Source organism: Mytilus californianus, unplaced genomic scaffold, assembly GCF_021869535.1.
Source record: "Mytilus californianus isolate M0D057914Y unplaced genomic scaffold, xbMytCali1.0.p SCAF_8, whole genome shotgun sequence".
NCBI classification, from domain to species: domain Eukaryota; kingdom Metazoa; phylum Mollusca; class Bivalvia; order Mytilida; family Mytilidae; genus Mytilus; species Mytilus californianus.
The window spans coordinates 25,364,122-25,383,560 of NW_026262734.1; the positions used below are offsets into that span (position 1 = coordinate 25,364,122).

General features: G+C 32.0%; 1 protein-coding gene across 1 annotated transcript; it reads right to left on the reverse strand.

Annotated features, from left to right (window-relative positions):
• Positions 1-123: 123 nt before the first annotated feature.
• Positions 124-17,761, reverse strand: LOC127711962 (solute carrier organic anion transporter family member 1A4-like). Its single transcript, XM_052218117.1, has 7 exons — positions 17,734-17,761; positions 17,095-17,343; positions 15,953-16,060; positions 6,843-6,952; positions 1,623-1,804; positions 1,034-1,098; positions 124-473 (listed from the first exon to the last, which is right to left on the reverse strand). Exons 1-7 carry the CDS (start codon positions 17,759-17,761, stop codon positions 145-147), a joined length of 1,071 nt encoding a protein of 356 aa, XP_052074077.1. The 3' UTR covers positions 124-144.
• Positions 17,762-19,439: the final 1,678 nt, after the last annotated feature.

The window sequence follows — 19,439 nt, forward strand, 5'->3', positions numbered from 1 at the left end:
TAAGAAAACAGGAAGAAAATAAGAAATTGGCTTTTGGTTAAAAAGTACTTAATATTTATCTATCTATTACAATTCAAATACTCAAGAATAAATATTAAAGTCTAAATGCAAATTCAGCTCTTTTATATTCAATGATGAGTTTCTTTATATAGGCTTATCTTCCGATTGTTCGTTTCGTATAGTTTTATCTTCTAATGGGATAGATTTTGTCAGCAAACTTTCCCCTTCTACTTTTTCTTTTTCGGTATTTTCTGCTTCAATACTCCAGTCCGTCTTTTTCCGAGCCAGGAAGAATTGTACAACCTTTAATCCAAACACACCAACATTTAATGCAGCACTTGTGCCATAAATGAACATTCGAAATTTATAGTTATCGTACAATGCGCATGCTCCTTTATTATTGCACTTTGAGCTCCATAATAAACAAGCTTGGTCTATAATTTTTCCATATAAAACAGGGCCAGGAAACCAACCTGCAATCAGTAAATAATATAAACATGCTAGCAAAGCAAATCAACTTAATACGTTTAAATATTACTCCCAATAAGAGAAAGTTAAATAAAAATCGTCACAAATAAAAAGAAGTAAAAGAGTCTGTTGGCTAATTAGACATCAAATACACTAGCTTATAATTTTACTACACTAGACACGCCTTTCGTCTACAGAAGACTCGCCATTAGCGCTCAAATCAAAACAATTGAAAGGCCAAAACGTTATCTTCTATGGCAATACTGATTCTTGATGATTGTTGAGCTATACCTTGAAGACTGTGATATTTTCATAAATTTCAAAGGCCAAGGCCTCAGCCAATACAAGATGGGATGCAGTTATTGATTGATATTTTAAAAGCAGTCTGTACGGCTTTAGTATATGAAATAAATAGTTAGAAAGGTAACTAGTTCAATATGATCCAATACTGGCAAGGAAACAAATGCTCAAATCTAAGAATGCAAAGGCCATTTTTGAAAATAAAGTATGTGTATAATTTAAGTTACTATGATTACCAAGTGAGGAAAGTATGACAAAATCTTACCCAACAGGGTAATGATGAAAGATGTAAATCCAACTGCAATAGCTTTATCTGATGCTGAAACTGATCTAAAACAATTAACATAAAGAAAACTAGGTGAGAATTGTGCTACTTTGTTTATCTGTAAAAGGGACGATATATATCTAATAATAAAAAAGGCATACTAGATTTATCATTGAAATTAACCATAACATAATATTAAGTTGATAATACAGCGTCTCCTTGTTTTTATATAAAAAAAAATGATAAACGTTCGAATACGCATTTCGGGATTAATCGTCATAACGAACTAAGCCAACAGAAAATTGGGGAAACCAACACTTGATTAAATACATTGGTTATATGACCACAAGAGGATAACACATAAACAGCTATCAGATGTCAACTTTTCTCTCAAGCTCTTGCAAATTTCAGTATTTGTACGATTTTCAAACAAAATTACTTGTTTGTTTTATTTCATAAATTCATCAAGTAAACTTTAATGATTTAGTTGATCTATTCGTATTTTCATATTACTATGACATAACAAGTTCAGAATGTTTTAGCCCCTATGTATGCATCAAATGTAAAAATGTTTAAAAACAAGTGTTACCTGATAAGTAATATAAATCCTGGTATGCTACTGCAAGACAGAATCAGTCTAAACAGCAAAGATACAACAGTATATGGAATGAGAAACTGACAATCAGGAGAACACAGCCCAGGTGTTACTGTAAGATCGTTGTTAGATACCATGTTGCCATGAAACGATAGACATGAACAGTTGCCATATGACTTCAGTGTAAATGAAATGTAAAAATACTTTTGAAACATGTTTTTGTTAGTTTGTATTAAAATTTAATGCTTTGTGACAGGATAGTATTTTTGCTTGCAGTTCATTTTTGACTAGGTTCTGCTTCTTTTGTGTGTTTTCTTTTCTTTAATTATTGTTATTTTCTCTTGTTTATTCACAATTTTTATTGTTACAGAGTTCTACGGCATTACTATAAAATCATCATTTCGTCCAGTACATACGAAGCATGCAATAGGACAAACTCGTGATGCCAAAGATTAGTTAGCGTAATTCCACAAAATAAGCATTTGCCTGTCCCTTTTCTGGGAGAAGTCATTGGTTTTCTCATATAATATCCTTAAGTTATATATTATTTGGATAATTTGGTCTTGATGACAGATCTTTTATTGCTTTTGTTTAATTTATTCATAACTATATGGATTCGGGTCGATTTAGAGCATATCATATTCTATGAACACCTGTTTATTGTAGGAGACTTCTAGGTGTCGTTTGATGATATTTTTGTCCTTTTGTTGTTTGGTTGCGTTCACACTGACGTATACCACAAATCTTGTTTTAATTATATGAAAACGTATTTGTCTTTTTGGTCAAAGTATTATATTTAACTGTTATTACCATAAACAACTTTTAACACATGTTCTTCAAAACAGACATCTTAAGGTCAATGTAAAGTTCTCAGCGGTGAGAAAGGTCAATATCACTTGGCACATGATGTGTACCACTAGTGGAGCAGGATTTGCTTAGTAAAAAGTACCCTTCCGGATCCCGGAGCACCTGAGATCCCCAATTCCAGAATTTGGTGGGATTCGTGTTGCTTTGTTTTTAGTTTTTTATGTAGTGTTTTGTGTCAGGAATCTGATGTTCAGTAGTTGTCGTTTGTTGATGTGGTTCATAAGTGTTTCTCGTTTCTCGTTTTTTATATAGATTAGACCGTTGGTTTTCCCGTTTGAATGGTTTTACACAAGTAATTTTTGGGGCCCTTTATAGCTTACTGTTCGGTGTGAGCCAAGGCTCCGTGTTGAAGACCGTACTTTGACCTATAATGGTTTACTTTTATAAATTTTGACTTGGATGGAGGGTTGTCTCATTGGCACTCATACCAAATCTTCTTATATCTATTTTGTGAACTTGTTTATATTTTCGTCATTTTTTCGTTTTTTATTATGGCGTTGTCTGTTTTTTTTGTTTTTTTTTTCGACTTATGTGTTTTGAATATTCTCAAGGTATTTTTTCGCCTTTTTTTTCTCATACTTCATATCGCCAAAAGTCTATACAAATTTTAAATGACAAATCAAGAAAATAAAAATTTTTTTTTTTCTGATTGATGTTTTCAGTTTTCTTTAAATGTACATCGTCAGAAGCGTTTAATTTAGTGGTTGTCGTGTGGTTCATGTCTGTCATATTTGTTTATCGTTTATGGTTTTATTATAGATCAGTACGTTTGTTTTCTAGTTAGAATTGTTTCACATTCTTTTATATCGGGGTCTTTTATATTTGACTATATGGTACGGGTTTATCTCATTGTTGAAGGCCGTGTGGTAACCTATAATTGCTTACATTCAAGTAATTTTGACTCTTGTGGGTATATGTCCCATTGCAAAGCAAACCGTGAGCGACATCTTATTTTTATATAGTGTTTTACTACACGGAAGTTCTCCAAAACGAAATTATCAATTCTTCTACATTCAGGTCCGTACGCTCCACAGCGAGTCAAAATGTAAACAAGCATATCACTGCCACTACCCAGCTTAAAGCCTCTTCCGAACATTTGAAAGTCCCGACTATGTACTGGTTACCTAATTTACACAATCAACCATTTAAATTTCGTTTTATCTCCGCATCTAGTAAGTATTCTTTTACTAATCTGTCGGTGCTCTAACTACCTCCCTTACTGCTATCAAAGAACTTATTATTAACTTTTGTAATAAAGTTTATGAAAATAATGTTATTAATTATTTTTGGAGTGTTAAAAATTCTTTAGAGGTTTTAGAAAAAATACGTGCTTTTGATGGTCTTTTGAATTACGTTGATAATTATGATTTTCTACTCGCTACACTACACTTCCATTCAATCTTATCAAGAAAAAGTTTTCAGATTTAATTAAATGGTCTTTTGAAAAATCTCATTTGAAATTTATTTGCTGTAACTCGTTTAAAGCATTTTTCTGTAACGAAAAGGAAAAGTATGAAAAAGGAAAATGTCCTGTTTAAATTGTTTTACACTAGTCATTTTGGGCCCTTTATAGCTTCCTGTTGGTGTGAGCCATAGCTCCGTGTTGAAGGCCGTACTTTGACCTACAATTGTTTAGTTTTTACACATTGTGACTTGGATGGAGAGTTGTCTCATTGGCACTCATACCACATCTTCTTATTTATATTAACTGCATGTCATATTTCCGGTATTCGCCGAAACAACACATAGCACTATATTTGATAAATGAAAGATATATTTAATGAATATTCCATGCATCTTTGGTAACATGCAGCATTTTTTATCAAGCAAACGTTATATATATATATGAGGGTCTGGATGGGGTTAACAGAACTGAGAATAATGGTCAAATAATGCCAAATAACGGCTCCAAAAAAATAAATAGAGAAAGATGGGGTGCTGAAATATAAAGAATAGAGCAGTTGGGCAACAACATAAAGGATACAGGAAAATGGCATACACAATTAAAGAATACAGAAATGAAGGACTTTCCAGACCCTCATATATCTTACCTTTTGAAAATTTTCGGTACATCCAGCATGGCATGGAGAAAAATAGTTCTTGTTATATGTATCAGCACACACTGGAAGGTAATTATCAGCACAATGACATTGGTTAATGCAGAGTGAGGAATTTGTGTTCAAATGCCTGTTGACAAATGTAAATACGATTCTTTAACATACATATATAACGGAATGAACTTATGTAAACGATTTTAGGCTGTTTATTTGAAATATAGAACATCTGAAACATTATGGATAAAACAACTAACTATGACTTTTTCGTCAACTGTCATTTGGGAAAAAAAAACATTTGATATTCAGGAGGGGAGCAGCAAAAATCAAATTCGTGGATATTTAATGAAAAAGGTATAATATCAAAATAAAAAATCGAGCAATGACAACTCACACGCCTTGCGGTGAGGTGATAGATTTTGCTCCATGATGGAGGCCTCATCGTAATTTTAATATGAAGGGGACAAACAGTGAAAGCGCTGTTCCTGTGCTTTTGGATTTTTTTTCATGTAGTCGAAGTTATTTTCAGTCATGTATTGATATCCCTTCTTGTCCATTAAATACCAAAATAATGCTGTCGAGGATGAAATGCTAGTCCAGTATGTACAACATGTGGCAATCGTACTTTGACAGAAGCAAGTCATTTGTTAAATTTGAATAATCTTCAAAACACCGGTTTATGCAGTTGCCTTAAAAATAATATTTTAAAATTCTTTTTAAAAAATCACTTAAACTAAATAGTTTTTTCTTTGTATACTTACATGTTATATCCAATAATATTTGGTGTAGGACAGCCTAGGGCCATGTTTACTACATTAGAAACGATATCCAATAATGAAACTAGTATAAGGAATTTTATGCAAGTTATAGGGGAAAACTTTTTCCTTGATGTTATAATACCTCCAAATAATATACCCGCTGATACTGGTATTACTTGTAAAACCCCTGAAATAGATACATGATGGTTAAATGTATTTTGAAGCTTACTTATTATAAATTGTTTTAAAAAAAAATCGTTGATAATCATCACAAAGATATAACATAAGCTCTGTAGAACTTTTTACCGAGATACATAAATTAAGTGAGTGTTAATAAGAAAAATAAAGGCTTTATCTGGAGGTAAATTTTAATGTCTGCATTTTATAATTCAACACCTTATCTTCAAACCACTGCAATGGATAGTTGTCGAAATCAGCGACTGGACGTTTTAAATCACAGTTTTTAAATAACCGTTTTGTCCACTGTTCATCAATATAACAATCTTGATTTACCATCATCAGGAACCTCAAATCCCAACTATTTAAAGCCAAGGATTCATCAATACTTGAGAGCTATATGACCAAAAGGGACCTAAGTGTGTGCCAAGAATGAGTAAATTATAACAGTTGAGGAGCTATTTGACGAAAAGGGACCTAAGTATGTACCAGGAATGAGTAAATTATAACAGTTCGCAACTTTTACAAATATCGTCATTAATTGCAAGAAACGTAAATTCTAATAGAAACTTATACATTGTCACTTAAGACGTTTTGTCTTGAAAACGGAAGTAATCAATGAACTCATTCGGGACCCAATAACAAACGTCAAGATGAACAACTACAATAAACAATTGTTTCTTAGATTTTTTTTATTATGCTATTAAAATTATTTCATGAGAAAATGTTCCATGTACATGCACATTTTATTCTATATTTCAATTCTAAATAGCAATATCTACAAAAATATTACCTGTAAGAATACTCGACATCCACCGTTGTTGTCCGAACTGAGTTTCTATGTACTTCGGTGTAAAAGCAAGTGCACCGGCTATTGATAACAGGTCCAGTGAGCCAGACAAGTTTATAAACATGTATAATTTGTTTTTCAGAAGTTGTTTGATAGTCTTAAAGAACTCTGTAAAAAATGAAAGAATTGAAACATATAGCACGTTCAAAGTTGCCAAGCTTGTAAATTCGAAAAAAAAGGTTATGGATTACGACGCTCGTATTATTCGTACATTTATAGATTAGACCGTTGGTTTTCCTGTTTAAATTGTTTTACACTAGTCATTTTGGGGCCCTTTATAGCTTGCTGTTCGGTGTCAGCCAAGGCTCCGTGTTGAAGGCCGTACTTTGACCTATAATTATTTACTTTTTACACATTGCGACTTGGATGAAGAGTTGTCTCATTGGCACTCATACCACATCTTCTTATTTCTAACAAATCATTGATATCTTATACGTTTTAATTTACCTTTGATGTACGATGTTAGTATCCTTTCAGTTTGGTTGCTTTTTTCGCTTTCATTTTGGACAACTGAATTTTTGTAGTGATTTGGAAAGAACATAAGTGGTATTCCCGTAACTATTGATAGTGTCCCAAAGACTATAAAACCAAGCCACCAAGCTCCAATCCAACGAGGATCTTTAGATGACATACTAACATCTGGGGAAAATAACAAGAAACGTAAATATAGTGACTTTTGGTTAAGAGTTTAAGAAAGCATTATAGGACAGAGCATTTGTACTTGGTCATTACATTAATAAAATGCTCCGCTATGGCGCAGCTTGATACGACCGCAGAGGTCGATCCCTGAACAGTTGGGGCAAGTATGGACACAACATTCAAGCTTGATACAGCTTTAAATTTGGATTGTAATTAAATATTTGACACAGTATTGGTTTCTGACACAGAATGAGTGTGGTCAAAGAATTGAAAAATTTGAAACTGGACTATTATGGTCCAATATCCAAAATCTAAGTACAAAATTAGATTCGTCATATCCAAGTACATCAAGACTTTAATTAATTTATTTATTGATAGACAAAATTAGCAAAGTTTCTAAAAGGGTTCACTTCATTAAAATAAAATGCTTCGCCGAGCGCAGCCTGATACGACCGCAGAGGTCGAACCCTGAACAGTTGGGGCAAGTTTGGACACAATATTCAAGCTTGATATTGTCTTAATTTGGATTGTGATCAAATTTTTGACATAATATAGGTTTCTGACACAAAATAAATGAGGTCAAAGATCTTAAAAATTTGAAATGGGACACTTAATTTACCTAGTATGGTCTGATAGCCAAAATCTAACAACATGGTTAGATTCAGCATATAAAAAAAAACACCAAAAATTTGTTAATTTTAATCAAACAAAGTTTAATTTTGGACCCTTCAAACCTTAAATATGGACTAATTTGAAAACAGGGCCCAAAATAAAAAATCTAAATGCACAATAAGATTCAGCATATCATACAGCCGCAATAATTCAGTTTTTGATGAAATCAAACAAAGTTTAATGTTGGACCCTTTGGACCTCAATTTAGACCAATTTAAAAATGGGGCCCAATATCCAAAATAGTAATACAAGGTTAGATCCCCAAAAAATAAAGACTTTAAATTAATCCCATTGAAATTGGTTAAAAGATTTGTATTTATTTTTAATTGAAGATTTCTTGCTATTGCGCAATAATGTGCTATTGCGCAATACTGTGCTATTGTGCAATACTGTGCAATTAAAGATTTCTTGCTATTGCGCAGTACTGTGCTACTGCGCAATACTGTGCAATTGCGCAATACTGTGCTATTGCGCAATACTGTGCTATTGCGCAATACTGTGCAATTGAAGATTTCTTGTTATTGCGCAATACTGTGCAATTGAAGATTTCTTGTTATTGCGCAATACTGTGCAATTGAACATTTCTTGCTATTGCACAATACTGTGCTATTGTGCAATACTGTGCGTCTGCACAATACTTAGTTAATCTGTTATATATAAAAATTTACACACCCTGTTTGGTGTGTATCCCCTGCCATATCAGTATTTGTTGATTTTATATATAAATCAGAAATAATCAATGTCAAAATGGAAAATATTTAGGAAAAAAAACCAAAAAATATGAAAAAAAAATCCCCATAAAATTTTTTTTTGAAAAAATTTGAAATTTTGAAAAATCTTGAAGAAAAAAAGTATGAACCCCTCCCCCCCAAAAAAAATTAAAAAAAAATCCCCCCCAACTTTTTGACCCCCTCCCCTTTTGAGTAATTACCCCCAAAACTCAATCGCAGCCTTCCCTTTGTGGTATGGAACCTTGTAGTACAATTTGAGAGAGATCCATACACTTAAACACAAGTTATTGTGTAGAAACTAGAAAAATGCTTGTTTTTGACCCCATTTTTGCCCCAAATTCCTGAACGTTTGGGGCAATTACCCCCAAACTCAATCCCATTCTTCCCTTTGTGATATGGACCCTTGTGGTACAATTTCAGAGCGATCCATACACTCACACACAAGTTATTGTCCGGAAACTAAAAAAAATGCTTGTTTTTCCCCTTTTTGGCCCCTAGTTCCTAAACTATTAGTACCATAAGATCCAAAATCAATCCCAACCTTTCTATTTGTGGTATTGAACCTTCTGGTAAAATGTCATAGAGATCCATTCACCCAAACTAAAGTTATTGTCCGGAAAAAACATGTGTCTTCGGACGAAGACGACGACGACATGATAGCATTATACGAACGCAAAAAATTTTTTGCGGTCGTATAAAAATTATATCTAGCATTCTGCAAATGGATTTGTATAGAATACCACGAAGTTCTTTAATTAATTTACAAAAAATAAATGGGGAATGTGTCCATGGGAAACAGATGATGCCCCCGCTTGCATATCATATAAAGTTATAAAGGGACATAACTGAAGAACGGTAAAAGTGACGCTACCCAAATGTGTACTTGATCTGTATTTTGTGGTAATAGGTATTGTGTATAAGTTTCATAACATTTGGTTGAGGAAATCTAAAGTTAGAGAACGGAAACGAAAAATTCAGCATTTTTTCCATTTGTAAAGGGGCATAACTCTAGAACAGTTAAAGTGACGCCACCAAAATTCAAACTTGATCTGTGTTTTATGGTAATAAGCATTGTGTATAAGTTTCATAACATTTGGTTGAGGCTAACTTAAGTTAGAGAATGGAAACGAAAAATTCAGCAATTTTTCCATTTGTAAAGGAGCATGATAACTCTAGAACGGTTAAAGTGACACCACCAAAATTCAAACTTGATCTGTATTTTGTGGTAATAAGCATTGTGTTTAAGTTTCATAACATTTGGTTAAGGCAAACTAAAGTTAAAGAACGAAAACGAAAAATTCAGCAATTTTTCCATTTGCAAAGGAACATAACTGTAGAGCAGTAAAAGTGACGCCACCAAAATTCAAACTTGATCTGAGTTTTGTGGTAATACGCATTGTGTATAAGTTTCATAACATTTGGTTGAGGCAAACTAAAGTTACAGAACGGAAACCAACTTTGGGACGTACGTACGTACGTACGTACAGAGGGACAAGGGTAAAACTTAATGCCCCCTCCGCTACGGCGGGGCATAAAAATGAGGGGGAAAAAAAAAATTTCTAAAATATCATTCATCATCAATACAATGTCTTCAAAAAATCTATAAAACTTGCCTTCATTTTTCAAAATATCTAATTATGCTAATAATGAACAGTTAATTTCAAACTATATTTTTACATAATTTCTATAATCAGAATATGATGCTTGTATCTATTTTTAACTATGATTTTACTTTCAGTTTCTATTAATTGTGCAATACATCTTTTAATTTGTATTGTGATTGAATATTTGACAATTTGGATTGTGATTAAATATTTGACAATTTGGATTGTGATTAAATATTTGACATAGCAAAGGTTTCTGACACAGAATGAATGTAGTCTAAGAACATAAAAATTTGAAATTGGACATATACCTTTTATGGTCCAATATCCAAAATCTAAATACATGGTTAGATTCTGCATATCAAGGAACCACAAGAATTTATTTTTTGATGAAATCAAACAAACTTTAATTTTGGATCTCAATGTGGAGCAATTTGATAATGGGGCCCACAATCCAAAATTTGAATACATGGTTAGATTCAGCATATCAAAAAACCCCATACATTCAATTTTTATTGAAATTAAAAAAAGTTTAATTTTGGACCCCGATTTGGACCAACTTGAAAACTGGGTCATAAAATCAAAATTCTTAATACATTTTAGATCCAGCATATCATATAACCCCAAGAAGTTTAATTTTGGATACTTTGGACCTATCGATGTGGGCCAGTTTGAAAAAACGGGCCCAAAATCAAAAAATTTAAAACACTGTTAGATTGGGCACATCAAAGAACACCAATAATTCAATTAATGATGAAATCTAACAAAAGTTTAATTTTGGACCCAAAGTTGGCCCAACTTTGAAAACCAAGCCCAAAATCATAAACATACACTGTTGGATTGGGCATATCAAAGAACACCAATATAAACTCAATTTTTGATAAAACCAAACAAAAAAAAGTTTAATTTTGGACCAATTTGAAGACCCCAAAATTAAAAATATAAATACACAATTAGATTCAGCATATCAAAGAACACCAATATTCAATTTTTGAATAAATCAAACAAAGTTCAATTTTAAACCCCGATTTAGACCAACTTGAATACTATGTCCAAAATCAAAAATCTAAATAGACGCTTAGATTCAGCATATCAAAGAACCCCATGTATTCAATTTTTTTTTAAAATCAAACAAAGTTTAATTTTGGACCCTTTGGACCTTAATATGGATCAATTCAAAAACAGGGCCCAAAATCAAAATTCTAAATACCCAATTAGATTCAGCATATAAAAGGACCACAAGAAATCAAGACTTTCGATTAAACCCCATTTAAATTTAAAAAAAAATAAGCAATTGATACAAAGTATTGTTTTTGGCCCCTTTTAACTAAATCGTTAGGGTCATAATCCCTTAAATAAATACCAAACTTTATTTTAAGTTCTTACACCTTGTGGCACAATTAAATAGCAATCCATAGACTTAAACTCTAGTTATTGACCAGAAACCAGAAAATCCTTGTTTTTTTGGCCCATTTTCTGCCCTTTATTATTAAACGGTTTGGGCCATGACCCCCAAAATCAATCCTAACTTTCCTTTTGAAGTATGGGACCTTAAGGTAAAATTTCATAGAGATCCATACTCTTATACTTAAATTATTGTCCTGAAACATGAAAAAGGTTTGGACCTTAATGTGAACCAGTTCGAAAAACGGGCTCAAAATCAAAAATTTACAACACTGTTAGAATGCACACATTAAAGATCACCAATAAGTTAATTTTTGATGAAATCAAACAAAGTTTAACTTTGGACCCCAATTTGGACCAACTTTAAAAACCAAACCCAAAATTAAAAATCTAAAACACTGTTGGATTGGGCATATCAAATAACACAATAATTCAATTTTTTTAATGAAATAAAACAAAGTAAAATTAAGACTCCAATTTGGACCAACTTGAATACTGTGCTCAAAATCAAAAATCTAAATACACGCTTAGATTCAGCATATCAAAGAACCCCAACCAATTAATTTTTTTTTCAAATCAAACAAAGGTTTAATTTTGGACCCTTTGGACCTTAATGCGGACCAATTTGAAGACAGGCCCCAAAATTAAAAATCTATATAAAGGTTAGATTCAGCATATCAAAGAAAACCGCTGATTCAATTTTTGAAGAAATCAAACAAAGTTTAATTTTGGACCCTTTGAACCTTAATATGGATCAATTCAAAAACAGACCAAAAATCCAAATAATAAATACCCAATTAGATTCAACATATTAAAGAACCCCAAGAATTCAAGACTTTGAATTAAACCCCATTGAAATTGCTAAAGAAATATGCAATTGATACAAAGTATTACAGAAGAATTATTTTTGGCCCCTTTAAACTGAACTGTTACGGTCATAACCCCTAAAATCAATCCCAACCTTCCTTTTATGGTAGAACACCTATTGGCACAATTAGATAGCAATCCATAGACTTATACTCAAGTTATTGTCCAGATACCAGAAAATCCTAGTTTTTTCGGCCCCTTTTCGGGCCCTAATTCCTAAACGGTTTGGGCAATGACCCGCAAAATCAAACTCAACTTTCCTTTTCAAGTATGGAACCTTGTGGTAAAATTTCACAGAGATCATGCATCTTACACACAACTTGTTGCCCTGAAACATGAAACATACTTGTTTTTACCCCCTTTTTGGCCCCTAATTACTAAACAGCTACGACAATAACCCCCAAAATAAATCTCAACCTTTCTATTAAGATAATGAACCTTATGCTAAAATTTAATAGAGATCCATGCACTTATACTCAAGTTATTGTCTGTGATCCAGAAAAATAATTGGTTTTGTTAACCCCTTTTTTGCATCTTTCTGGCCCCTAATTACAAAACAGCTACGACAATAACCCACAAAATCAATCCCAACCCTATTATTAATGTATGGAACATTAAATTTTATACAGATCCATACACTTTTACCAAAGTTATTGTCTGCGAACCAATTTATTTTCTATGAATCAGCAAAACTGACCTTTTTGGTCCCTAATTGCAAAACCGCTAGGACAATACCCCCCAAAAACAATCCCAACCAACCCTTAGTGGTATAGAACCTTGTGCTAAAATTTCAGAGATCCCTACACTTATACTCAAGTTATTGTCTGCGAACCAAAATGTTTTCGGACGCAGACGCAGACAACACCATAACATAATACGAACGCAAATAATTTTGCGGTCGTATAAAAACAAACAAAACAAAACAAAACAAATAAAGGTATTTACTGTCATCGTTAAACTTAATCTCCTTAAGGATGTTTGCTACTCTTGTTTCTGACTTTTTGTCAGATATTCGGAATCCTCTAGTTTTATCCATGTTAGTGCCAATAAAAAATTTGCCCGCTAACCCCTATTTTTCTTTTTATAATTTTATTACATATGGTTTAAATAGCCATATTTGAAAATGCTATAAAATCCTTGTTATTTTTTCATATCTTTTTAAAGAAAAAGGGTGCCAATGTTAAATGTATGAAAAGTCTAGAGAGAATTATTTCCCGCCAAATTTTCAATGGCCTATATCTCGAAAACAAGCACACGGACTCTTAATTTTTTTCTGCTTTTTTAGTTCCTTTATTTATATACTATCAATTTATAACAGTCTTTTAAAAAGCCTGTTATTTTGAAACAGAGTAGCGAACATCCTTAAATAAATACTAGAGATGTCGATAAACAATATTAGAGATAACCGATGAGAAATATTAGAGATACCGATAGAAAATATTAGAGAAACAGATGAAAAAAATATTAGAGATATAGATGAAAAATATCAGAGATAATGATGAAAAATATTAGAGATACTAATGAAACATAACTGAAATATCGAGACATTTAATTGTGACCATGCCTAGGACTGAAAACTATGTAATCTTTGAGTATCATTTGAGAAGATGGCTCTTTCATAAAACAGAGGGAAGAATCGCTTAATATATATTGCAGACTACTATTTTTTCTAAAAAATAAACTTATTTGAATTTTCCCTCTTATTATTCATGTATCAAAGTTATAAATCAAATATTTTGTCTAATTTGTAAATAAATATAATTACAATATAAATATAATCGTATTTGTCTTTTTATATAAAAAAAAAATGTTCTCAAGTAAATTAACATTCCGTACTAACATTTGCATGTTTCATGTTGCAAAGATGTTGGAATATTCTTGTACTTCCTTAATACAAGGTAATTACGATGTAGTCATACTAAATTTGAGAAACAAATTTATAAATAGTACAATGTAAGAAGTAGAATACAAATACCTTGAAGTGTAACATAAATACCTTGAAGTGTAACATGAATACCTTGAAGTGTAACATGAATACATTGTACCCTGAAGTGCAACATAAATACCTTGAAGTGTAACATAAATACCTTGAAGTGTAACATAAATACCTTGAAGTGTAACATAAATACATTGAAGTGTAACATGAATACATTGTACCCTGAAGTGCAACATAAATACCTTGAAGTGTAACATAAATACCTTGTACCTTGAAGTGAAACATAAATACATTGTACCCTGAAGTGCAACATAAATACCTTGAAGTGTAACATAAATACATTGTACCCTGAAGTGAAACATAAATACATTGTACCCTAAAGTGCAACATAAATACCTTGAAGTGTAACATGAATACCTTGAAGTGTAACATAAATACCTTGTACCTTGAAGTGAAACATAAATACATTGTACCCTGAAGTGCAACATAAATACCTTGAAGTGTAACATAAATACCTTGAAGTGTAACATAAATACATTGTACCCTGAGGTGCAACATAAATACCTTGAAGTGTAACACAAATACCTTGTACCTTGAAGTGAAACATAAATACTTTGTACCCTGAAGTGCAACATAAATACCTTGAGGTGTAACATAAATACCTTGAAGTGTAACATGAATACCTTGAAGTGTAACATGAATACCTTGAAGTGTAACATAAATACCTTGAAGTGTAACATGAATACCTTGAAGTGAAACATAAATACATTGTACCCTGAAGTGCAACATAAATACCTTGAAGTGTAACATAAATACATTGTACCCTGAAGTGCAACATAAATACCTTGAAGTGTAACATAAATACCTTGAAGTGTAATATAAATACCTTGAACTGTAACATAAATACATTGTACCCTGAAGTGCAACATAAATACCTTGAAATGTAACATAAATACCTTGAAGTGTAACATAAATACCTTGAAGTGTAACATAAATACCTTGAACTGTAACATAAATACCTTGAAGTGTAACATAAATACCTTGTACCTTGAAGTGTAACATAAATACATTGTACCTTGAAGTGTAACATAAATACCTTGAAGTGTAACATAAATACCTTGAAGTGAAACATATGAATACCTTGAAGTGTAACATAAATACCTTGAAGTGTAACATAAATACCTTGAAGTGTAATATAAATACCTTGAACTGTAACATAAATACATTGTACCCTGAAGTGCAACATAAATACCTTGAACTGTAACATAAATACCTTGAAGTGTAACATAAATACCTTGAAGTGTAACATAAATACCTTGAACTGTAACATAAATACCTTGAAGTGTAACATAAATACCTTGTACCTTGAAGTGTAACATAAATACATTGTACCTTGAAGTGTAACATAAATACCTTGAAGTGTAACATAAATACATTGAAGTGTAACATAAATACCTTGAAGTGTAACATAAATCCCTTAAAGTGTAACATAAATACCTTGAAGTGTAACATAAATACCTTGAAGTGTAACATAAATACCTTGTACCTTGAAGTGTTACATAAATACATTGTACCTTGAAGTGTAACATAAATACCTTGAAGTGTAACATAAATACCTTGAAGTGTAACATAAATACCTTGAAGTGTAACATAAATCCCTTAAAGTGTAACATAAATACCTTGAAGTGTAACATAAATACCTTGAAGTGTAACATAAATCCCTTAAAGTGTAACATAAATACCTTGAAGTGAAACATATGAATACCTTGAAGTGTAACATAAATACCTTGAAGTGTAACATGAATTTGGCTAAAATAACCTCCAAGACCATAACTAACAGCCGGTCCAAGTATAGCTAATGATGATATTACGCCTAAAGAGTAAGAAACTTCAATTGTAATAAAGGAGTAAATATGACAAAGACATTTGTTTTGTTTTTTTCTTAAGTTTTCTATTTTCTGTTTTGTTCGGGTTTTTTGTTTTGTTTGTTTGTTTGTTCAATCTGTATGTTTGTTTGCTTGGGTCTTTTATTTTTATTTGAACATTGATTATTGAATGATTGTGTTTCATTAAATATTTTGTCATAACGTTCTGAATAAATTGAATAGACAATCAAAGATCTACAATCAACTTACAATTGAACCAACTTTAAAATAGAAATATATTTTAATAATTTTTCAATAACAAAAGCAAAAACTGTCACATCATTTTTAGGTAGTATAGCAACTACAATGGAAGGCTAAAGATTGCTGCACAGTTATGCTAAACTGAAACTTCAGACATCTATTTTTCCTAAAACTGTAATGTCACAGTTAGTAATACGCATATTCACACCTCTTTATAATTTTACATCTTATTTCGTTATTAATTTCATGAGCCTACAGGAAAATGACTGGTTTGTAAAACGTAAATTCGTGTAATTTGCAAATTGAGATCTTATACTTTTTCGAATATCATATTCATTGATAATAATATTACTATGACCATCTTGAAATTAAAACTTCTCCATGTTTTACGTATTGTTATAACTCCCTGTATATGTACTTCAAGGGGATACAAGTTGGTTGTAGTGAATTTCTTCGACTGTGGTTCGAAGGACTTCCATTAACTGATACGATGAAGGGTCACAATAAAGCACTGTTCTATATGGTTCTTTGTCAGTATGACGTGAAAATACTGTCACATTTACCCCATATCCTTTCTTTTTCATGCAAACAAAATATGTTTTACTCGTTCCTTTTCTCCAAAAAATGGTTTTATGACTATTTTCACCAAGTTTCATTTTTGACTAATAGAAAATAATGCAATTGTTTTTTGTTCGTTTTTTTTTAATATAAATAAGACTTACTTTCTGATATAATAGATACTCGCATTATTACTTATCATTAAAACTGATCATTTTAATACCTAAATAAGCTGCAGTACTGGACTGTTTTACATTGGTGTCTATATAATCAATTAGGTATGGTTCAACTGGCGATCTCACTATTCCTTGTAGTATCATCCCGGAAGCTATGATTGCCATAGCAACAACTGTATAAGGTGTAGAACTTCCAACCCTTGTTGTTATGTCTGAATTATCCTCACACTGGTCCAGTCTATAGGATGTGTTTGTCTTTGACTGTAAACCTTCTAGGTTGTACGTATGACACAGGTCTTCAGAATGAACATCGATTAAAGAAACATTTCCGTGGGATGTTTTGTTTGATAATTTAAATTCGTATTTTAAAGGTGATGCAAAATATGATATAGAACAAAGATAGGCTGCCAGTCCAGCTAATACGTTGGAAATACACAGAGCACGTGGTTTGTGAACTTTCCCAGAAAAGAAACTAACAAATAATATAAAGGATAGAAACCCAATATCAAATGTACTTATTAATAAACCACTCTGAGTACTAGAGAATCCAAACTGTTTCTCTAAAGTTGTTATCTGTGTCGACACAAAAACTGTCAGAGTGTTCGCAAACAAGTTAGAAATGGCACAGAAGGCACAAAATACTTTCATACTGGCAAATCTTTGCAAAAACTGTGGGGAAAACCCACCTATTCCACATCTGGTTGTAGGTATCATTATGTGTGTCTTAATCTATAGCTGCCTCTTTCCAACCTGATTCACCAAGGCAATTTTATCTGGTGAAGAAATCAAAATTATTTCTTAGTTTAAAACATAATGTATGTTGACACGAATAGGCATGGCGTCACTGTAACGCAGACTGCGGTAAATTGACAACAAGATTATGAGATTTTTCAAGTTGAGACCTTTAATTTGCGTCAGGAATTCATTTATATAATAAGATGTACATTGATATATACAGTTTTTGGATATTTTCATCTTTGAAATTGTTTCGTGTTACAGATTAATAAACAGCTCCTTGTTTAATCCTATACAATGACGACCATCGTCTTTTCATTTCTACCGTAGTTGTAACATTTACGTGCGCACAAAGTACTGTAACATCAACTTTTGTAAAACGATGGTTAGAGGAAAACAAGATAATGTAAATTAATTACTGTCGATTTATTAATACATTTAATTAGCCGGATACTAATTTTCTTGAATTTCCTGAATATAATGAAGCCTTGGAATTTTTAAGTGTTCAAAAACTGCTATAAACTTGAAGGAAGAATTTCTCAAAACAACGAAATCGCGTATTCGGAAAAATACAAAATTTCCTCAATCCACGAAAATTGATACCCACGAAAATTAATGAATCCACAAGACTCGAACTAACCTCGATTAATACAATTAAAAGTAAAAATCATGAAATTAAGCATTCAAATAAATCTATCTTTTGTTTTTGAAATTGCTTTTTATTGTCTTTAAGCAAAACAATTCTCTGGTCGGGTAAGAAATGCCAGTATTGTATGCAGTGTATGTATCGTTGCTAAAAGAAATAGTCTTTTCATGTGTTGTAATCTGGTGGACTTAAGCTTTCCTGTATTGTAATCTTGTGGACTTAAGCTTACAGACGGTGCTGTCTAGTCTATGCCAATTTGGGTTTAATTCTCACAAGATTTTGTGTAATTGACCTCAAAAACTTTGTTTCGAGCGTATCTGATACAGGTTATTTTGGAAACACTTTTCGTTTCGTGTACAATGAAATCAATTTGTATACGTTTCTTTTTTCGTATACAATGCACCTGTAATATTTACCTGCACATCAACGTTAGGTTTAGGTACTGGTGAATGTCAAAAGGTACGATGATGGCTAATCTTATCCATCTGTAAGATGGATTGATTGATTTTTGTTTGTTTAATGTCCAGTGGCAAATATTTCATGGATATTCAGAACGAGAGCATTTCCTGAAAGAATTCCTAGTATCTTTCTGTAAGACTTCCTCAGCTGATCTTTAAACACCTTCAAAGAACTTTCAATCAGAAGCTTAAGACACCGTTATAAACGTTTTCTATTTTATACCTTGTTTTTCTGAATACATATTTGGAATGTCGATCGTCTCATTTACATCGCCAAATACCTTTTCCATCCCCTCGAGCGCCTCAAGTATCCCTAACCCCCCATTTTTATCCTCCATTCAACAGTCTCAATCAAAAAGAAATATAACATAAATCAAAATATTACTCACGTAGTCTCAAATATCTAGGTAAAGACTGAAGTAATGTGATAAAGACATAAAAGGTTGATAAATTTCTATATCATATATGCATAATGTAAATAAGAACGTGACGATAACAACATTTCATTGTTTTGAGTTTTTATCCTTATTTATTGACAAACACAAGACTTAGT